Source organism: Synchiropus splendidus, chromosome 15 (genome assembly GCF_027744825.2).
Source record: "Synchiropus splendidus isolate RoL2022-P1 chromosome 15, RoL_Sspl_1.0, whole genome shotgun sequence".
Classification (NCBI taxonomy): domain Eukaryota; kingdom Metazoa; phylum Chordata; class Actinopteri; order Syngnathiformes; family Callionymidae; genus Synchiropus; species Synchiropus splendidus.
This window is the reverse complement of record NC_071348.1, coordinates 5567630-5590383: the sequence shown is the minus strand read 5'-3', so window position 1 is coordinate 5590383 and position 22754 is coordinate 5567630. Positions and strand designations below refer to the sequence as shown.

General features: G+C 47.1%; 3 protein-coding genes across 6 annotated transcripts; 2 read left to right on the top strand and 1 right to left on the bottom strand.

The window, feature by feature from the left end:
* Positions 1-410: 410 nt before the first annotated feature.
* tpi1b (triosephosphate isomerase 1b) lies at positions 411-3334 on the top strand. Its single transcript, XM_053887826.1, has 7 exons — positions 411-646; positions 1796-1919; positions 1992-2076; positions 2149-2281; positions 2372-2457; positions 2698-2785; positions 2851-3334. Exons 1-7 carry the CDS (start codon positions 538-540, stop codon positions 2967-2969), a joined length of 744 nt encoding a protein of 247 aa, XP_053743801.1. The 5' UTR covers positions 411-537; the 3' UTR covers positions 2970-3334.
* A 364-nt stretch (positions 3335-3698) lies between these two features.
* Positions 3699-5860, top strand: LOC128746507 (zinc finger and SCAN domain-containing protein 21-like). The gene is made up of 2 exons (XM_053843599.1): positions 3699-3928; positions 4285-5860. The coding sequence occupies exons 1-2, from the start codon at positions 3766-3768 to the stop codon at positions 4932-4934; spliced, it is 813 nt and encodes a 270-aa protein (XP_053699574.1). The 5' UTR covers positions 3699-3765; the 3' UTR covers positions 4935-5860.
* Positions 5861-9219: 3359 nt separating this feature from the next.
* atn1 (atrophin 1) lies at positions 9220-21842 on the bottom strand. Of its 4 annotated transcripts, none has more exons than XM_053844050.1 (10): positions 21666-21842; positions 17185-17299; positions 16984-17085; positions 16622-16741; positions 13110-15901; positions 12774-12990; positions 11168-12668; positions 10783-10950; positions 10493-10673; positions 9220-9814 (listed from the first exon to the last, which is right to left on the bottom strand). In XM_053844050.1, exons 2-10 carry the CDS (start codon positions 17209-17211, stop codon positions 9781-9783), a joined length of 5142 nt encoding a protein of 1713 aa, XP_053700025.1. In that variant the 5' UTR covers positions 17212-17299; positions 21666-21842; the 3' UTR covers positions 9220-9780. The 4 variants fall into 4 exon arrangements, 3 of the variants coding, with proteins under 3 accessions (XP_053700025.1, XP_053700026.1, XP_053700028.1); XM_053844051.1 differs by having other exon boundaries at positions 10807-10950; XR_008412585.1 differs by lacking the exon at positions 9220-9814 and having other exon boundaries at positions 10524-10673; positions 10783-10963.
* Between the last annotated feature and the right edge of the window lie 912 nt (positions 21843-22754).

Sequence of the window (22754 nt, the reverse complement as noted above, 5' to 3'; positions counted from 1 at the left end):
ATCATCGCGTCATACTAGCGTTTAAAGAGACAAACGCCGGTGAGGACGAGAGCGAATGAATGAATGAATGAATGATAATTTTACATCCCCAAGACTCGAACTCAATGTCCGGTAACCAATTTCCACAACATTTCAATCACGTCAACGTGCATCTAAAGCAATAAACGACTGCCTTTTTGTTTAATTTTATTTTTTTAATATCGTGCCATTCCGCTACCTTTAATTTGTGTCTTCTTCCATCTCCGTGGCCATTTGTACAGATAAAATGACTATTTGAATAGTTGTCCTTGATAAAATTAAAAAGTGGAACTGGCACTGAACGTCTCATGACATTTCGTTCTTCCAATCCTCGGTAGCGGAAGACGCGTTCACGGGCGGTCCGACAGAAACCAATAGGAGCGGATCAGAGGCGGGGTCAACGACTCCGTGCGAATAAATACTTGAATCTGCTCTATCACGTCCGCTCTTCTCCCCTTGACAGGGTTCGACCCATTTGGAACCGATTTACCTCAGGAATCGACCAAGAACGCCGCAAACATGAGCAGGAAGTTTTTCGTCGGCGGAAACTGGAAGATGAACGGCGATAAGAAAAGCCTGGGGGAACTGATCCAGACCATGAATGCAGCCAGTGTGGATCCCAATGTCGGTGTGTGCTTTTGTAACACAAGTTTCAACTCGGTTCTATGTGTGTGTCCTTGAATCACAATCCATTTGTTCAGTCTTAACTGGGCCCTTGATCTGCAAATATTTACTCAGTTTCAATCGGTTTAGTGAAAATGCGTGTCTAATCCTGGTATCATACTAGGCGATGGCAAGGTTGGGCGCAGAAACGACGGGAAAGGGGCCCGTATTCCTGGTTATTTCAGTGGTGGGTGTGCGTTTGCAGTTGCACGTAGCCCAGCAGCTTCTGTGACAGCGCGTGGTGCATTCAAGTGCGGTCGGTCGTTTGTAACATCCCTTTTCTTTTACATGCAAACTAGTAATACTCAGGCTGACAACGAGTTCGCTTCGCACAAAGATAAAGAAGCAGGGGGACAAACAAAATCTGAATGGAATATGTAAGTATTGCTGCAACAGGTCCTGTTTAGTAACGTGAACGTCGCAGGAGATGTTAGCTTCCCTCACCCTGCAGCCAGGAAACACTCCCAAAAAGCTTGACTCTGCGGTTCTTTAGACAGAAAATCATGTGCCAGCCTGAACACCAAGAGGTTCCTCCAGTCTGTTATTACTACATCCCCAGGGTAGTTATGCAACTGTGGTGTTGTCAATCTGAGGCCTGAACAAACCCATCCTGCACCCACTCTCCTTGGACCTTGCTCCAATAATAAAAACCGCCCCTGACAGTGCCAAGCGGACAGTCTTCCCCACCGACCTCCATGGACGCACCGCAGAAAGTCGCCATGAAGCTGACCTTTCCGATGGTGAACTCAGACCTTTACCCAAGGAGGCTTGACTGAGGAATGACCTTTACCAATCCAGTAATAACAGCTGCTGTTTAATATAGACTCCCGTCTCTCCAAGATAATGTTACAATGTGGATGTCAGTGACTCGACTCAGTTTGACTGGACTTATCAGCCCCTCCACGTTTGTCATTGTTTACTCTGTATAAGCCACAGTATCGAGTTCTGTCCTTGGTGAGGTAGAACTGGACCATATAAGGTGGTCATAATGAAGTGCATTGAAAGCTAGTGAAGTCTCATTTATCTGGGTGAAGTGTACTGCAGTTACCAATCACAACATGTGTTAAGTCGTACTGTGACTTGTACTGAGCCGTGCGTTCTGGGGTGTTTGCAGAGGTCGTATGTGGTGCCCCCTCCATCTACTTGGACTATGCACGAGCCCACCTCGACCCCAAGTTCGGGGTTGCAGCTCAGAACTGCTACAAAGTTCCAAAGGGAGCCTTCACTGGGGAGATCAGGTGAGTGAGTGAGTCCATCGGGGGCGCGATGTTATGGTCGGTGGTTCAACCCTGACTGTGACTCTTCGCCAGCCCTGCGATGATCAAGGACTGCAACGTGAGCTGGGTGATCTTGGGACACTCGGAGAGACGCCACGTCTTCGGCGAGAGCGACGAGGTGAGTCTGGGATCGTTTTTGCCTTGGCTGTCTTTTGAACTTCACTCATGTGGCGCCGCTGCGACTGTCCAGCTCATCGGCCAGAAGACGGCTCATGCCCTGGAGAGCGGTCTCGGTGTGATCGCCTGCATTGGCGAGAAGCTGGACGAGCGTGAGGGCGGCATCACCGAGCAGGTTGTCTACGCTCAGACCAAAGTCATCGCAGGTGCATGACGCCCACTGTCGCTATCTAGCGTGTGCTGCAACTTGGGAAAGCGCTTGTGAAACTTTGCCCTTATCTCCCTGCGTGTCCCAGACAATGTAAAGGACTGGAGCAAAGTGGTTCTGGCCTACGAGCCTGTCTGGGCCATCGGCACCGGCAAGACCGCCTCCCCGCAGCAGGTAGGCTGTTGGACTTATCAGTGTGTGTGAACTCAGCTGAAGCAACACAGCTTGATGCAACTCAGGCCTGCTCACACTCGTGAATAAATAGTAGCAAAACTAGCTGCACAACGCAACCACATCTACATTTGCCTTTGTTTGTCACACAACTGTTAGCATTCTGTCACACACACAAATACAAGCTCGCACTCACGAATGAAACTTCTTGTTACACAAGCCTCTCACATGTCCCCATGACAGGCTCAGGAGGTTCATGAGAAGCTGAGGGCGTGGCTGAAGAAAAACGTGTCCGAGGCCGTTGCCAACTCAGTCAGGATCATCTACGGAGGTTTGTCCAGTTCCCTGACCTACACTGCCTTCAACCTTCTGCTTCTCATTGCTCCACCTTTTCAGGGTCTGTGACCGGCGGCACCTGCAAAGAGCTCGCCTCTCAGAACGACGTGGATGGCTTCCTGGTGGGTGGAGCCTCGCTCAAACCCGAGTTCATTGACATCATCAACGCCAAGGCATAAGAGCCCTGACCAGCACCTTCTAGCACTTGTTTTGTTTTTATTGTAAGCACCTGAGTTCCAGCGTCCCGCTCTGGTTTATCGTGTCGTTCTTTAGTCAGTTAAGGTCGAGATGGCTGGACACCTCAGCACTGACGAATAACTTCCATATCTGCAGTGACCTCATGAGCTAACGTCAGCTGCTTCACTTGAACAGTCACTGGCCAGTCAGTTTCTAATCTCGTCTCTCTGTGCGATCATGATGTTCAGTGGCTTCCCTTCCTCCATGTAGTCATTTGTGCACGATCCATTCGTATTGGCTTTGGTCCCTGCTGACCGGTACAGTGGTGGAGGGCAGTAAGGAAACTGCTGAATAAACCGATCAGAGACTTGTTTGTGGTGTCTTTTGTTTCTTTGCTTCTCTTATATATTAGTCCTGACAAAAAAGCCGCGCGACTGTGGTGCTGCTGTCTGGACAGCTTATCATCTTACCTGCTCACTAGTTGACCTCAATAGAAGGCTTCCAGGCAGAAAAACTCCACAAGTGATTCAACCAATGTCTAGTCCTCATACGTGTTTGAGGTCTTGTCAGCGGATTCGAGAGGAACCCGAGATAAAGGTATTAAAAAACGGCGGTATTGAACAAGTCATAACGTTCACCAGTGGTTCCCGCCCAGACCAGCGGGGGCGCTGTCTGCGCAAAGCGCACACTAACTGGGAATCATTTCCGTATTTACAAACGAAGCGTGACGTTCAGGGACTCGTAAAAAATCGTTTCTCATTGTCTTCGAGCTCAAAACCAAAAGGAACGGCGTCTAAAATGCAGTCGTTGCGGGTTTTTCTGAACGAGAGACTGACCGCAGCTGCTGAGGAGATTCTCGGGGCTGTTGAGAAGACGATAGCGATGTACCACGAAGAGATTTGCCGGTCGAAGGATCTGGAAATCGGTCGACTTCGAATGCAGCTCAAGCTTCTGGAGGAGGGTGAGTTGATACAGCAAAGCTGTAGAGGGCAATGGAAATACTAATCATATAATTTAGATACAGATTAAGGTATTGTTTCGTGTCGCATAGGTTTTCTTTTGTCACACGTCGATTTTATTGATTGATGGACGCGGTTCTACGGGGTGGGGGCGGGGCTGTCGATCCATCATACGCTGGACGTATTTTGCGCATGCGTAGTTGTCGACTTAAAGTGAAGTCATTTTCAAATAATTCCTTCTATAACGGTGTTATTATTTTTTATGTTTTATGAATAATACTAAGAATAAAATTACGAAAAAAATATCGTTAATCTGAGAATAAAATGTTTCATGTGTTGTTTGGCTTTGCTCCTGTAGAACCGAGAGAAGACAGTGACAGTGTTGATCATCACCTCCTGGAGCAACATCAGCTTTCTCCTCCTCCTCCCCCTGAGCTGCATCACCCTTCGTCTCCTGTCCTTCACCAGCAACCATCTGGTTCCGATCCCGAGGAGTCTCAGCACTGTGAGGATGACTGCCAGCTTCTGGAACCTCCTCAGGTGAAAGAGGAGCGGCAGGGAGGTGAGGATAGCTTCTGGATAGACCAAGACCCCGAGCCGATGCAAGACCTCGATCCCAACATCAAGGAGATGATCTCGTCGTCACCCCCTGCTCCCACCCCGGACACGAACGAGCCGCCCGTACCTTTCATACTCTACCAGACCTTCGACACGGAGGAGGGCCGGGACAAACCGTACACCTGCTCCGTCTGCGAAAAGCGCTTCAACAACTGCTCCCATCTGGTGGCGCATATCCGGACACACACAGGCGAGCGGCCCTACCGATGCGAGATATGCAGCAAGACCTTTGTCACCACCAGTGGCCTGAACAGGCACCAGACGATACACACCGAGGGGAAACACTTTGTATGCAACTATTGCGGGAAGTCCTTCAAATGGATGGAGTCTCTCGGGCGACACGTTCGGAGCGTTCACCGGAAAGACAACATGCCTGTCGCGGTGAATTAGCTTAAACCCGCGGGTTGTGTGCTGGGTTTACACTGTGCCATGTTCACGCCAAACAACCACACTTTGGATTGTGCGTCTATTTTATAATGTAGCCATTAGCGCAGCAACACTAGTGATCCTCTTTTCTAAATACCTGGACTGCACATCAGTTAAATGAAGGTCAATGTTGTTTTTATTCTGTGTTCTGACTCACAATTTCTTCTCTTTTCATGCATAGTATCAAATTAGAGATTGCTGGTGACTTTGTGGCGAAAAAATACATGGTACTGGTGTCCAACTGCCTATCTTCAAAGCACGCGACCTATGAGGTTCAGCTCTGCATATCAGCTATTCCTTCATCCAGTTGCGTATATGGTGAGGCACAGTGTCTGCCGAGGTTCAGTTCAAACGGTGTGATGTGAGTAGGGACCTATTTAGACGTGACTGTTCCAACAAGGTATTGCTTTGTATTCTGTCTTCTCAATGGTCTAAAATAGATGCAGTTAACTGTGTCAGAGAGCAAGTGAGCTTTCGGTCCATAAACTTAAATCAATATGAAATGACACTTCAGAGCTACGAAAATTGGTAAAACCAGACTGAGGTGATGCATTCTAGTTCTACCAGATTCTGGACTGTTAATGCTTGATGTTAAGAAATGTCTTTAATTAGAAAGATCTATTAATAATTGTTAAACGTGACAATGCTTTTGCTTTTAATTTGTGTGATGCATTCAGATGTACCCTGGAAAGATTCATTTTCTGCCATAGTAGTCATGCAAATCGACTCTGGGGTCGTTTTGGCAGACAATTGAAAATATAGTGAAGCCAGAGCCTGAACACATCATCCATCATTTGACATTAAAAAAGGGATTTGTGGGATTTATGATGCGTTCAATGTGCTGTTCAACCATTAAACTAAACAGTTGTGTGTGATGTGTGTGAGACTCATTAAATGATCAGGAATATTTATTGTGTTATGTCTTTGTGTAAAGGGATGCACTAATATCTAACGCCAACATTTTATGCAGTTAAATACAATAGTCATTTAGAATCGGATGTGAGTCAATAATCTGATTTTTTTTATTAATGCAAAATAGAAATCAATAAACACAAGTCTATGAGGTAAATAAAAGTAATATAGTTGTTTTTAAATTTATATAAATAATAATATATACAATTCACATTTAGGTCCAGTAAAAGTTAAGTAATCTTGTAAAATAATGGAAGAAATTAATCAATTCTAAAATGGATTTAATTCGATTTAAATCGAATATTTCTACTTTTAATTCAGGCTCAGAACTCATACCACTGAAAATAATTAGTTAAGTAAATTCGTTTTCGCGGCGAGCTCAACTGCCGTTGCACCGCCTCGCCGCCAGGTGGTAGGATCCGCACGTCATCCGTAACTTCTCATTAATCAAACGTGTTGTTGTTGGATTTTTGCTCCTGACACGTCCAGAGCTTCGTGTCTTCTTCTGCAGTAGCAGCTCTGCTACTGTTGAGACGAGATGTGAAGGAGGTTCAGGGGACGAGGCGTTTTTTTTACGTGAGTGCAAATCCCTCAGATGAGAAGGAGAAGAGGCTGAGGGCAGGTGATGATGGAGAGAACATGGTGGTTGTCTACTGAGGTTCACACACACAGCACCCACACTTGTGATGGGCCTGGATGCTGTTTATGACCATCAACATTCAACCACTCAAGTCGCCTGGTTAATGCTCGCACAAATCCAGTCGCACAGTCGAGTTTTTTTCTTCTTTCCTGATGCACAATCAAAACAATAAAGATGAAGCACACAGAACAACATCATCTGCAAACGTAGCTACTCTATGGTTGGCGTCAGATTCAGGAACAAGTCCGTCTTACGTTACTACTCACATTGTCTTCAACACTGCTCCACTCTCCTACAACGGTGCTGGACGGCAGCCTACTTTCAATGGAAAACGTTTTATTCTGTGTTTCCAGGTTCTCTTTGAGGACTATGGTGGAGAGCACAGCAAAGTAGAAGACAACCTTTTGATGAAGCAACGTGATTGACCGAACAAAAGGATGAAGAGAGCCACATCCAAGACGCGCTCGGAGTGGAGAAACCCCTTCAGCCACGGATGTAATGGGAAGCAGATTGATACTTTGGAGCTTCGTTTTTGTTTTGTTTTTTCTCCAGTGGAATGAGAAGACGAGGAGGCACGACACTCCACAACAGTCACCTCTAACCAGTCTTCAGGGTCCAATCCTGGGGTGTGCACTCGCCAGGAGAGCACTGGACATCTGAGAGAGCTCTCAGCACTCTCTTCACACAACTGCTGAGCCACTTCAGTTGGATCTTCTCCACCAGCCAGCAGACGCCGCCCACTGGATGCTTCAGCGTAACAGGATGAACTCAGAACATCTGGAGTCACAGGAAGCTTGAGGGTTGCTCTTTAATAGTTTTTTACATTTGTGGTTATAATAATAAGAATCATTATCATAAATAAAGACATTTTATTTATTTGATCAATTATTTTATTTAAAATTTGATCAGAAATGATACACATAATTATATTATTCTAATGAAATGTGACAGGTAGATTAGTCAAATAAAATTACACATTATTGGAATTAAAATACGTAATAATTAATAGGAAATAGTGAGTGTATACAGGTATTATGAATGGTAATAAATTAAATAAAGTAATCAATTATATATTTTTTTAATGCAGAAATACAAGACAATATATAATAAATTCAATCATAAATTAAAACAGATAAATGTGAAATCAGAATACTCGGGAAAAAGCTTTTAAAATATGAAAGCAGGAAGAAAACAATATATAACATGTATTATTAATTCACATATTTATACGTTTCTACTTACTGTGATGTGGCTGCGGGTCGCAGACCCCCTTATCTGATGACAATGTCGCCTTGTTGAATCCAGTTTGGATTCACACGGATTTATGGACGACTCCATGGTGAACACAGGAGAAAGCAGGAAGTCGGCCCTGATCTTCTGCACGTTTGAGTGAGTGACTGCTAATAATATCCTGTTGCGTGATGTCACTGGCGGCTGGAACAAGATATGACCAGAGAGAAGATGCTTACATGATGCTGACACACTTTTCAAGGTGACTGTTAATAACTTGAGCAGCCGGTGGGGCCTCAGAGATGAAGAGCTCAGACTCCAGAGTCACAGTCTTTAGAATGAGGAGGCAAAAGCTGAAGGAGATGGCTGTTGCTACACCACCTTTAAGACATCAGACATGTTCTCTTTAAGTCCTTTCTTCATTTTATTTATTTGTTTATTCATAAAAATGTATTTGAAGTTTGAGTTCAAAAAAGAAATACTGGAAAAATATATGAATCAACAGAAATACTTAATGTAAAAAAATTATAAGGAATAAATAATTACATGTGGGTAATATAAAAAATGTATTACTACCTTTAATAAAAATACATAAATATAAAATAGTTATGTTATTTTATCATTTTTTACATATATAACATTTATTATTTATAATATATTAATATTTAAATTGAAATCTGAAAATGAAAAATGGGCAAAAATTGTATGAAAAAAAAGTTAAGAATGCATCATAGTAAGCTAACCATTTTTGGACACTAGTTTTATTTTAAACACAAGTGTACTACAAGTCTATGTCAGCTCTGGTTGCTGTGGGTCTCAAACTGGCAACCTGTGGGCCAGTGGAGCCCTGCAGGAGAACATTTTGTGGCCCCTGACTTCTCAAAGGTGAGTGCTTATGTAGCGCAGACAACACAGGGATGAAGTCAGCAGCAAGACTTAGCAGTACTGGACGTTTGTGAAGAGACACACTCCGCGGCAGCGCCGACTGCACCTTTAAGACGGCAGCGTGTGTTTTGTCAGGTCTCTAAATCCACAGGCCGCAGTGCTCCCGTCCTGCAGGCTGCACTCACTGATCCATGTCTGCTGGAAGGAGATTCCTCCGGCCGGATACCGGGGCGAACACTCGACCCTGATCCTTCAGCAGTGTCCGTAAATCACCCTGCCGCCGCTCCTCCTCCTCCATTTTCATCTTTTTCATTTTTACAGTGCGGTATGGAATGCTGGCGCTACAGGGTGGCTGGCGTTCAATGGAGCAACTCAACTCCCATGTCTCACACTCATCCCATGTGTCTCCTATTAGCTACACTCAGGCAGCCAGGGAGGGGGAGCCCGACGCAGAGCAACACAGAGGGGGGGAGGGGGAGGCCAGCCAGGAATTTGATATGCTTTGTGCATGAGTGACTTGTATAAAACAAAGAGAAAACAGCCAGATTGGGACAAACAGACACCAGCAGACGTCCGGCTTGCAAAAAGGATTATAATTTATTTCCAGATTATTTTTTTCCCTCCTCCTTTTAGTTTGTTTCACAAGTGGAAAATAAACGATAAAAACAGACTGCAATACCATGAAAATGTAAAAAAATAATACAAATAATATTTTACTGTATATATAATTATATCATTATCAACAGACGGACGACGGTGATCATAAGAACGATACTGTTGGTTGAAAACATTATCTCATGCATATACAATGCCCAGGTACGAAGGAGGGCCTCCTCACTAAAATCAAAAGTTCCACCAGATGAGAAGAAGCGGCTAGCTACATGCAAAGACAGAAAAGATGTACACATTCCTTCCGGCGTCGAGTATTTTACACGGACTGTACTTGACCATCTACGACGACACAACACAGCGCTGGAGTGTGAGGACGCCAGGCAGGAAGCCCAGTCCCGCTTCCACAGTGTGCAACATTGTTCCTCCTGCTCGCCATCTTCCTCCACTCTTGCTTTAAGAGTCTCTGCTCCATCTTTGTTTTCAGTGCAACGTTTCTCGCTCCCGGCTCTCCTCGCTGCTGCTGTCGCTCCCTCACAGAGTCTTGTCGCTCTCCTTCTTCAGGTGACTGCAGGAACCAAAACTGGAGTTAGCAAACCAGACGGTGCAACGGCTGCTAACAGCAAAGAGCTGCTAATATTAGCTTCTACTGATAGTATTGCTGTCACTTCCACTCCTCGCACTGCTCTAATACTTCTCTCATGACTATACTTTCACTTTAATGTCACTATCATTAGTAGAGTTTCTGGCTACTGTCATACTACCGCACTTTTAACACTAATATCACTAGTACTAGTACTCATCAGGATCTCTCCAAAAACATAGCTTAAAAAAAAAATCATAAACAGCATTTGGCCGAGAGTATTACTACCTCTTCTTTACTTAACCTAAACTGTAAGTCTACATACCTCATTACTGCTAGTACTTTAATACTTTCATTTCGGCTCTACAAGCTGCTACTTTTTGAGATTTCTATAGCGTAGAAAGCAGCTGCAGCATAGTGCACCAGCAGCTTATTTACCAGTACGACTTATGTGTGTACAAATTTTCTTCTTAAATTTAGTGGGTGTGACTCCTACTCTGGTGTGGTGGCCATGTGTTTTAGTGGCTGTACAACAGCTTTTACCAGATAAACAATGAGCAAATGTTTATGGTCTGTGTAATGAGTCTAGTAGTCTTAGTATTGCTGTGTAACTGAGGCAGCACAAGGCTATTTGACACGTCAGTCCTTCAGGGGCATGTGCACCTGTAGTACTCATCCTGGGTGAGGGAGTGGTGGTGGTGGTGATGGATCCACTGCTGTTCCAGGGCCAGTCTTTGGATCTGCAGCTCTGCGCTCTGGGCCTGCTGCATGGCCTGGAGCTGATGGGCTGCTGACATGGGACCAGTGAGGGAGGACGGTTGAGGCAGGTCACGGAAGGGAGCACCTGTCAAGCGGAGGCAGAGACCAGCCGAGCAAGAGAGAGCAAGGACACATCAGTGACGGAGTCCAAGACAAAACCAAAAACTTTGAAGTAGAAAAAACTGAACGAGTACATGGACGAGGAGCCTTCTCCTCACCGAACAGCTGCTGGCGAAGCACCTCGCTGTCAGTGAGGGGGTGTGCCAGGATCGGGGTTCCTATTGTGGCTGCTGGGTACGGGAGGCGAGCCAAAGGGGAGCCCGACGTCAACGGGTCCATCAGGGGGTGAACCCCGCCCGCCGCTAGATGCCAATGATGTAATAGGAAATAAAGGAGACATTTAATGTCACAGTTGAGAAACAACTAAAACTATACAAGACAATTCCAGGTGAAAAAAGACTGGGACAGACGTTCAACACAGACGTCACATTATAATAGGCAACTAGCTCATGTTAGCAACGTCTGGTTCAACACAAAGTTGCGTTTAAATGAAGCAACATTGTTAGTAGCAGTGGGTACCTGTGTCTTGCTGGTGCAGGTGGAGATGTGAGTGGATGTGTGAATGCTGGTGATGATGGGGCGTCACGTTTAACATCTGGAGACGCCCAACATTCTCTCCTCCACTTGCTCCACCTGTTCCTCCGGCATTTCCTCCTCCTGCACCTCCTCCATTTCCTCCCCTCTCACGCTCCCTCTCTCTTTCGCGCTCTCGTTCCCCAAAGGCTGGCAAGGCAGTTCTTTCTCGCTCCCTTTCTCGTTCTCGCTCAGTGCTTCTGTCTCTCTCATAGGAAGCAGGGGAGCGAGTGGGAGCGGGGTAAGTCTCTGAGGAGGCTGCTGGAGCGGTGGCTGGTGGCAGATGAGAGGGCAGGGAACTAGGGAAGGAAGAATGGGGAACCGGGTGATGAAGAGAAGTGGCGTTTGTGGTTGGTGGAGCGGGAGGAGGGGGAGCTGGTGGAGGTGCTGGAGGGGGAGCAGTCGGGGCACTTTGGGCAGCGGGTGGCACTGATGAAGGGTGAGAGGGGAGGGAAGGGGGTAGGAGAGACGCAGAAGGTGGATTAGACAGGGACTGAGGGGCAGGGGGGTTAGGAGGTCGAGTCACTGGGGCTAGGTTTGGGTTCTGGAGATGTGGTGGGCCAGGAGGAGCTGGAGGAGGAGTGCAATAGATTGAAACCTCATTAGCTCCTGCTGCACCTCCCCCAAGTAGCAGGGAGTGTGCATGTGCATGGGCATTAGCATGGGCATGAGAATGAGAGTGTGCAAGGGCAAGAGCCGCTGGATCATGGATGGACCCTGGTGGGTAAATCCGTTCATCACTCTTAAACTCAAACCCAGGTTTCAGTCTATCTCTGTGTGCAGATACTGCATGAGGGAAGCTGACTCCTCCTAAACCAGCTCCACCCATTCCCCCAGGTACTGGCCCTCCTGCTACCCCAGGATGCCCCCCAACACCTGGGCCACCTTCAAGACTGCCACCGTACAAAAAGCCCAAGATGGCCGCAGCAGTCGCAGCATCAGTGGGCAGGTGATGTGGGTGAGCAAGGGCATGATTTTGGAACTGAGGAAGGAAGAATGAGGGGTGAACATGAGGGTGACCATGGTGAACAGGATGGTGGTGGGCTTGGGCACGACTTGCTGCTCCAAGCGGAGACATGGCATGTGGACGAGCGTATTCGCTCAGGGTTCTCAGGGCCGGGGTATCAGGGCCTAGATAAGGACCTCCTATACCAATTCCCAGGGCACCCTGAGGGCCTCCAACCACTGCTGATGCTCCCGCCATGGACGGCAGAAGCAGGGAATGGGGGATTGATTGAGATATGGCTGGGTGGAGAGGGTGTGCTTGTGCAAGGTGTGCATGTGGATGAGATGGATGATGCTGGTGGTGAGGTGGGTGGTGACCAGAGGGGTTAACTGGACAAGCCGAGGCTGATGACGAAGGGTCAAGCATGATTGAAGATGAGGAGGGGAAGAAGAGCGAAGAGGGTTGGCGACTGCCAGCAGCAGCGCTGACGTCCTTTTGTTGCTGGAGAGAAAACAGAGGGAGGCAGTCAATCACATTCCTTATATCAATGAAATTTGTTCTACAATTAAATCCATTCATTCCTAATTGCTACATAATTATCCTTACCTGTAGTTGTCGGTCCAGTTCCCTCTCTCGCTCTCGCTCTCTTTCTCGCTCTCTTTCTTTTTCCCTCAAATCTCTGGCTCGCTGCTCCACTTCTCTGCGGGCTCTCTCTATCACCTCATTCCTTTTCTTCCACAGCTTAGAACCATCCAAGGGAACAAAGAGCACATCGCTCCGGGCACAGGAATTCCCACTTCCACGGTCAAGGACCTTGTGAAACCTAGAAAAAAAGCATCACACTCATGACCAACATGAGGAGTCCATTTCTTTTTCAAGACAATTATCTTTACTGTTAATTACTGATGAGCCCATGATGAAGAGAGAGCCCTCTTATTTTACCTCGCTGATTGGCTGGCATGGATGGGAATGTCCACCGGCTTGGGTTCAGGTGACGGGCTTCTCAACACAAGAGGAGGACTTTCTATCTCTTCTCTGTCTTCAATCGGTTCCTCCTTGATGACCGCTGTAGGAGTTGGAGTCGAATCTGAATGGCCATCTCCCCCAGAAAGTGGAGGACCAGCTGCAGGGTTTGAGCTGCTGTTGTTACTAAGGATTTGGGGCCCCTTTGCTATATTCTGAGGGGAGAGTGATTGTGAGCTGGTATTGCTATTGGTTGTGCTAGTGCTGCTATTGCTGTTGACCAGGTTGCTCCCGCTGTTCCCATTAGAGGAGTGATAGGTTCCACTAAAAGGAGAGTGGCTGTTCAAAGTGCCATGCAATGGAGGAGGGCGGCATCCCGGAGAGCAGCTCGACGATACACTGGGACCAGAGTGAGGCATGTTTGGTGCAGTGGATCCCGCAGGAAAGGGTGAGAATCCTCCCATCTGGTTCGTAGAAGGGCTTGGTAATGGTGATGGTGGTGTTGGAGGAGTATGGGTGGAGGACTGGAAGTGCGAGGGGCGTGCGTTAGACGCCAAAGCTGGGGGAGGCAACTGACCATGAGAGGTTTGAGGAGAGCCAAGAGGAGGCTGTGGTTGTGGAGGGGGATAAGGAGCGCTCGGAGGGTGACCATGGTGACTTGCACTTGAGGATGGAGAAAGTGCAGGAGGTTGACCAGTGCCTCCACGGTTTTGGTATAATGCTGCATCACGCAGATTCTGGTCCCTCTCTCTATCTCGAGGGCCGGATTGGTAGTGAGGGTGAGTTGGGTGAAGATGCTGTGGTCCCCCAGGCCCTGAATATTCTCGTCCAAGGTTTGAGGTGACCACTGGTGGACTGAGGTACTCCCGATTCGTGCCACTGACTGGGGATGGCCCAGGGGGAAAATCCTTTCCCACAGAAGGAGAATAGTCTTTGTGAAACGAGTCAACAGGGGGCCCAGTGGAGGGTGCTTGTGTCTGGTCAACGGGAGTGGGAAAGTCCCGGTTTGCTGAATTTGGAGGACGAGCATGGGAATGCGGTGGAAGAGAGGAAATGGAAGTGTGGCTGGTATTGTTTTGGGGGGATGCAGGTGTGTCTCTATTAAGCATTGGGTTACCAGGTAGTCCATTGTTAGAACTTTGGGAGTTCCCTTGTGTAATAGAGTTATCATTTAGAGTGTTGCCCAGAACCTCTCTTGTAGGGCCTCCAAAATCACCCCACCTACCACTGTCCTTGTCTCTTGGATGGGTTCCTCCAGGTCCACTAGGTCCAAAGTCTCTGGTCTGATTTTGGTTCTGTACACTTAACTCTGCCCCACCATCTCGGTCTCTTTCTCTGTTTCGTTCCCTGTCTCTAAAAGAGGGAACAAAGTCTCTTCTTTCGGTTCTTTCTGGGCCCATATTATTTGGTCCGTCTCTGGCCGAACCATGGAACTCCCGATTGTGACCCACAGGCAGAGCACCAAAGTCTCTCCCTTGGATGTTGTTTGGTCCTCCAAGTCCACCACAGCCACTATTACTGTTAGCTCCACTGATATTGTTGGGAGCAGAAAATTCCCTGTTTGTCGCACCACACTCCGCACGCTCACCTCTCTCCCTTTCACCTGCATTTCCCCTGTCTCCGCCCCCAACCCCACCAGTATATCTGGGAAGGTACTCCCGATGAGGGTGAGAATGGGGAAGATAGGTGTGTGAGGTGTGGCGAGAGGATGGAGGGTTGTAAACCGAGGGAAGTTGCTGCTGCTGCACAGGGGGTTGGTGCTGGTGAGTGTGGTGGTTTCCAGGGTAACGGGAGTAGCCCCAGCTCCCTTGGCAACCAGCGGGTGTACCACCCTGCCAGCTGGTGGAGCTGTAGTGGTGCGGGTGAGTAGTGGGTTGGGGCTGATGCTGTGACTGTGTTTGGGAGCCAGTTTGGGGCAGCAGCGAGGGGGGAGTTGACCGAGCCTTGTCAAGGAGTTTATCTGGCTTTTCTATTTTGTCTCTTTCGGACTTAACCTCAATAGGCATGTTTTGTCCTCCAAGCTCCAAGGGCTTTAGGGCAGGAGGAGGGGGAAGAGGTGGGGGCAAGGAGTGGGGAATGCTGGAGCTATTATGTGGAAAGTCTCCACTTGACATTGCTGTCTTGGTCACACACTGTGTGCTAGCTTTGGAATTCATTCTATTGCCACAAAGTGCACCATCAACACCTGTCGGTCCACTGTATTCCACCTTGCACATTATTTTGGAGTCCAGAGGAAAATATTTTCTCCCACCAGAGCCGTCATTAGACAGATCCCCTGCCCCACATAAAGTAGGGTTGAGACCAGCAGAGGAGCCGGCGGTGGAGGGCGGTTTAAGTGCTGGACGATCCTCCATGCGTGCATCCATGTCCGGCTTTTCTCCATCGCCACTGGAATCCTCCCTTCCCTCTCGCGGAGTCCGTCTGTTCTCCTCAGCTATTTTCCCTGCTCCTCCTTCTTTTCCCTTTTCCCTCTCTACTTGCTTTGGAGAGTCGGGACCATCAGAATCGGAGTCCAGGCTACCCAGCGGGGAAGCCGAGAGGCTAGGTGATGAGGAGCGATTGTCCTGGTCTATGTCCCGCCCACTGCTTATACTGCTGCTACTATTGGCCAGGCTCCCAACAGCAGAACTCCTGCTACCCTGTGACTGGCCGTCTTCATTGTCACTTTCCCGTGATTGATTGGCAGCCGAGGTTTGAGGTGGAACGGTCGCCGGAGCCAGGCTGTCTGTGGAGTGTGTGGATGTGGGAGGGTTCGGAGTCCCAGTGGAATCCTGACAAGAAGAAAAGACTGAATCAATTTCAGGGCCAATTTCACAGATGAATATGACAGAACAGAGAATGCAACACCCAAATGATCTGAAAATTTTAATAGTTTGTTGTTGTTGTTTAATTGTTTCTATACAGGTGTACATTAGCTCATCGCTGTCATTGCTAAATTAACCAGTCTGGGGCTCTGCTCAGTTATTCCCTTTATTTATTATTAGTCTTGTTAGGCCAAGCACTTCCACCTGCTGTTCAAGGCATCTAGAAGCTCCCGGTCACCACAGTGGCAGGTGGGCACTCACGAGTCAAGGTGGTAGTCACTGGTAACGGCATGGGGAAATCGAATACAATGATCCTTGGCAAGTTTTATTTTAGACCAATGAAAGAGGTTTTCCCGCTCCGTGGTATCAGCAGGAACCCAAATTTGAGATTGTTCCGTCTACTCGAGGGCAACTCTGTGCATCTTTGACATAAAGGCTTCAGTATTTATGTTCATTTTGAAACATATTTTTCCATGTGGAAGCTACTTGTAGGCTTATTTCCACATCTATGCCACTCTCTGCTGCCCTCTGTGGCAGCACATGGTCTCTCATCACCTGCGTTACTATGGTGATCCTGACTGCTCACGATATAGTTCATGGCTGCATCGCGTCGCTCCGTTGATTGATGAGAGGAAACACTTTTTTAATTGGTCTTGACGTAAGAGGTTGATGGAGTGAAAGACAAACCTGAACTTTCTGTCTCTTTGGAGGAGAGACAAGTTCCTCCCCCTCACTTTCAGATGAATCATGGCCTTGTGATCTGCGACTGAAGCGGTTTCCAGCCAATTCCTCGCCAGCACCCCTTTGCTGAAACAAAAACGAGACTTGTAATTCGGAGGTGATGCCTGTGAATCCCTCAGAGGCCCATATCTGCGGAGACTCGTGCACATGTAGGCGTGAAAACACACAAATACCCGAGATCTCCAGTAACAAAGCTGTAAAAACACAAACGGTATTGACACTGCAGCACAATGACTCACACAGAACTGCCTTCATATGATTCTCACTTCTATGCACTCAAAGTTACCTAAGACATCACTGCGACTCACCGTCTGTCTATCATTGCGTTCCGGGCGACTTGGGCTGGCATGCGGCCGCCGGCCCCGCCTCTCTTCGCTTGCCCCTCGCCGCCTCCCGCTGCGCATCGGCATCTGCCAAAGGATGGTTTTTAAAACACCAGATAAAAAGGTTACCTAACTATTTCAAGCCAAATGAATTGAAGAAAAAACTTTATGACAATGAAAACAAACCGATTCTTTGTGTGTCCGTGTTTTCATTACTTCTTCTCGGCTGAGTCCATTTTACCGCACGAGCCACTGAAAAGACTGAACTGGCTTCTCGTTACAACATCAGAAGGACCTGAACCTGCGGAGAGTCGAGACGCAGAGGGAAACGCCGTCAAGAGCACATCACCGGTTTATTAATAAGAGATGTAAGACACCATTTTCTCTTTTTAATGGAGTCTTGTCTTCCGCTTATCTGCGTCTGAGGCTTCCCAGGTGGGGTTCCTAGGCAAACACACCTCTCTCAGTGTGTCTACTACAGGTTGGGGCCCCTCTTGATGGAGGTATCCGGACACGATGTCTGAACCCCCTGAGTTGGCTGCCATCTTCTTCACAGATGAATGAGCCTTTCACTGTCTCTGACCAGAGGCTGCTGTATCTATGGTCTCAGTTCCCTTCACCTGGTTAGTGTTCCGGACTCGATTCACCTGGTGTATCTGTGTATCTATTGTATTTTATTTTTCGAAACTTTAATAATAATAATAATAATAATAATAATGCAACTCAAGACCATTGTCTTTTTTATTCCAAAAATCTATCAATTTTTCATATTTGAATGAGTCACAGATCTCCTTCTCAGACCAGATCGTCATGGATGTGCATAAATAAGGCGGGTTTAGTCTGCTTTATACAAACTTACATCAGAATGGGGCGAGACTTTGGATAAGTTTGGGATCAATTAAATACTGGCAGTGTTGCCTTTTAGGCGTCAGCAGCATTCTCAAGTGCAAACATGTTTCATTCAGCTGCTAAAATATCCTCCGTACTTCCCATCCCGACAGCTCAGAGGTTATCTATCCAACTGGCCTGAACATTTGACTGTGACAGTGATGGTGGTTCGTGTATGAAAGTAAAAATGGTTGAATATTAAATCAAGATGGACGAGTGAAGTCTCCAGAAAGAATTTATCTGGAAAGATGTGTAGTCCAGCACAGAAATCCGAACTCAGACCTCCTGCTGGAGACCTTGTGGAGCTGCCGATGATTTATATATTTGGTGTGGTGGGAGGGTCCTGCTGCGAGTCCATGCTGGAGAAACATGAAGGGAATCTTGGAGTCTGTGTTGGAGATCAATCTTCAGTGTTTGTCAACATAGCAAACAGGATTCATATGTACATGAAGCCTCCCTGAGAAGGCCTCGACTTGGGCATGGATCGTGAAAATACATCTATTTCTCCCAAGTATTTTTGTTTTACTTCTTAAAATGTCCTTTGTTCTCCATTAGTTTATCAATGTGTTTCCTCATAGAATCTGAAAATCCGAAAATGATGAGAAAAGATCTTGAACATTAAGAAATAGGCAGCGCCTGAAATATCCTGCAATTCTGTGAGCACCTGAACACATCACCGCTGATGCCTCAAGAAATGAGCTCTAACGAAGCACCTGGAGTCAAGCTAACATGCTAACTAGCCTTGCGATGATGCTAAAACTTTTTTGACATAATGTAAATTACCAAAACAGAAAATTCATGAATTACAGTGAATCTAGTATTATTAGTTTCTGTTGAATTTATGTTCTATTATTCAATTTTTTTTTTTCATTTTTTCATGCATGTCATGACAACATACATATAACTTTTTACTGTCTGGGCTTTTTCTCTGAAATATTTTTGTCACTTTTTTACACCTGACTCAGTAAAAGTAGGTCCATACTTCACAGTGGACTTTAGTTTTAGTTTAGTTTATTTTTATATAAACATAACCGCATTGTTTGTTTATTCACTCCTTTTTCAAACAACCTTTCGATTCTTCTTGACTTTAACCATTTTTTTCTGGATTTTCTGATGAAATCATTTTCATGTAGGCAACTGAAACTCTTTCTCGGGATCCAGGAGACGAGTGTGATTTTTCTTTTCAGGATAGCACTAAAGGAACATTCATGCCAGTGATAGTGAAGTGCAACAGCATCACACCAGGTTTTCCTGGGCCTCCTCAGAGCACAAATTAAAATCATTTTAGGCTCCCTGAGTGTCCTTTTCATCCACCCATCAGTATTTTAATTTTCTCTTCATTCTATGGCTCCTTTCAAAGTCACAGCAGGGTTATTCACCAGATCACCGAAGCTCCCTCTCCCTTCCTCTCTCTTGTATTGACAGCAGCCAAAACCCGCTGGCACAATAACGCCGTGCCCAGATTTGGCTGCACAACACGGAGTGGAGCTGAAGAGGAAGCACCTTCTCTTGGTGGAGCTGAGTGTATTGACGGCCTGCCGCCGACTCCATCACACACACACACACACGTCCCCCGCTCATCGTCAAGCCACAGCCACTTGTGGTTAACCCACTACACTGGTTATGGTCGGCGGAATCACACGCTTGTTTATCCAACTAGGCGGGAGAATGTCAAGCTCCTCTCGTGTGTCTGGCCGCGCATGAGAATCAAGGTGGAGCGTGTGATCCGCTCATTCATGTTCAGCTGCCATGAAAGAAGCTCTTGTACGAATTGCACCAGGATATAAATAGTGCTGGATGGGGAAGGTAGTTAACCATAGATTTGGCAGCGACATGTTTGTTTGGGAGCATGTCAGGTAAACGCTGGTTTTGGCGTCTAGAATTGAGTGTAGGCTCACAAGGTCGCGTCCCAGAAGGCCGAGCTCCTTCCAGCTCCAGCCTAACCACGCTGCGGCAGCTAGATCGGGATACTTTACGACTAAAGCTAGGCGACTGACTTAAATCTATATCTATAACTTGAGTTAAAACACTCTTCTGACCAAGCCAAAATCTAATGATACAAAACAGCATTTCTTCCAGGAGCGGGTGAAGGTCTGAGTCATTCAGGGTTAAGTTAACTTGAGTTTAGCATTGCCATGCTAAAGGCTACATCCAAATGCTGCGGTCCAATGAATGAGTGAATTTAGTGTAACAAACATGAAAGATAAATGAAGATGGCATTTGTTGGCAAAGAAGTTTACCGTTTTAACCGCATGATGCATCATGTTAAGGAAGATGGCGGTTCTGGTTGTTCCCATCTCAGTCATGAGAAACTCGAAGTTCTCAATAACACTCAATAAACACAAGTCCAAACTAAAATATTAGTCAGTTTCACAAAACATTTATAGCTAACATAACAAATGGAAATAAATTAAACAATTTACAAACACAAACATTACAGAGAAAAAATATTAAGAACGGCTTTTTATTAAAACTCTCAAGCAATGGAAAAAAAAATAATGCAAACAAAATCATCAGTTTGATCAATTATTCATGCTACAGCAAGGGTTCCTGTTACACACAAATATACCTGTTCATTTCATGTTTAATTTTAAAACAAAGGTGTGTTTTCACCGTCTGGCACTCTGCTGCATCTCCTCCCCTCCGCCTCATCAAAACTCTCATATTTACCACCAACTCCACTGCTCTTTTTTCACAACATTCCATTTGTTTTGCGTTGTTACTTAACTTAATGTTTAGTTTCCCCTCGGAGGAACCTTTTTTGGTTGAAATGGCCAGCAATATTGATTTATTGAGGTATTTACACACATCGCTCCACATCGTCCAAGCATCTGTCGATCTTTATTCACAACCACTCCTCTGCATCATATTTATTCAGGTATGAATCATGAATAAATCCACTTAGTCCGATGTGTATTTACAACTGGTTAATGACTGTTGAAACAACAATTACAATGTAATTATTTGCTTATTAAACCAGCCACAATTGTCTGTATGCAGATGTATGAAACATCTGACCAGTTCAGAAGCGTCCATCTGTTTATTAATATTGTATGTCTTTTGACACTATAATGCAAATCCTTAAAGGCAGGCGACTGAGACCAACACATGAGGGGCCTCATGCTGCCCCCCATGGAGGACTAATGACCTGTCCAGCGCTTGAACCCGCCTCTCAGGCCAGTGTCACCTGTGATTGGCTGGAGTCCCACCACTGGTCACACCAGGAGGATAGATGGAGTCCACGATGCGTCCTCACAGGTGGCAGGGGTCCACGGTGACCCCCCCTCCCCTCCACCAGCCACCATCATCACCAACATGCCTTATCAACAAACGTGATGCAAAGCAGCAGCGCACAGTTGCTCTGCTTACATCACCAGCGGCCACTGCAGCCACTAACTCCTCCGTCTTTCTCCGTCAGTGTAACTGATACACGCGCGGAGCGGACCGGCCCCAGCCCGCCACTGTCCGCCCCAGACCACCACCGTCCATCAACGACTGGAGGAGGGAGGTGCGGGGCGGGAGGGCGGAGGAGGGGGGGGGTCTGGTTCACATACATGTCCACGGTCAGAATGGACGCATGTGCACGGCTGTTCCCAGACAAGGAAAGATGATACGGCGAATGATTTCACACCGGCTGTGGAATGTGGCTGCGCGTCTATTCGCATCAATCCTGCCACCACGGGATCATTAAGGCACAAAGGAAGAGAAGATGGGAGGGAGCGCACAAACGTGGCCAGCAGGAACAGGAATGGCCCCCGCATCATTGTCGTCCTCCTTACCTACAACATCCAGCGACGCGTGCTCCCTCAGGTCGCGAGCGGCCACGCACGAGTCCGGGAGGCTGTCACCGGCGGCGGGCTCATGTTGCGCCGATCATAACAATAACGCAGGAGAAGAAGAAGCGCTTTCTGCTCGGTGCAGGGTGAAGACTGTACAAATTGATGCGTCCCCGCTCCTCTTCCCCACCCCCTTTCTCCCCTTTTTGTTGCCCCCCTCTTCCACTTCTCCCCCTCCAAGACGACTTGCACTTTTTTCTCTCTGGTCTTACAGTCACTATTTTTGAGGCGGAGGGCTGAGACAGGGAGGGATGCACGTCGGGGGAGAGAAAGCGAGGGAGGAGAGGGCGTGATTTGCATAAGGAGAGAGGAGGAGGAGGAGAAGGAGAGAGAGAGAGAGAGGGCCAGAACTCTGAAGAGGGAGGGGATCTGGAGGGAGGGTCTCGGTTGCCGACTCTCTCCACAGTCACCTTTTCCTGCGCAGCGTTCGACAGTGAATGAATAATGGCGCCACCTTTGTTTATTGTTTTGATGAACTTGACAAACAAGCACAGATCAACAGTTTCGTGAGCGCGCGCGAGGAAACCTTGCAGTCCAGTCAAGCGGCTCCGCACTCCTCCTCCTCCTCCTCCCTGCTCCTGTCTCCCTCTCTCTCCCTTCACGTAGCCCCCTGTCCCGTCTCCTATTGTGTGGTCGCCATAGCAACCCCACCGGAGACGGTGCGTGGCGCGCGTGCGCGACTCCAGTCTTCCTTCATCACTAGCAGCCGCTTGTTGACACTCGTGAGCGCGCGGACGCTCTCTGCTGTCAGGTGGCTGCAACTACGTCATAATAATGAGACGTGAAAACCATGCAGTGGAACAACGATGGAAGCAATATATCGGTCCAGGTACTTAGATATTCATCACGTTATATTTCTATTTATTGAATCATTTAATCATCTATCTATATTATATGAATTATGTAAATAAATAAAGTAATCTATTTTATTCTTTCGTTACAGTTCCGTTGCAGATTGCACTAGGAGCTCCTGGTTGTTCCATCCACGTGTCAACTCAAAACAGTCACCGCCACTATGGGCTGCTGGACGAT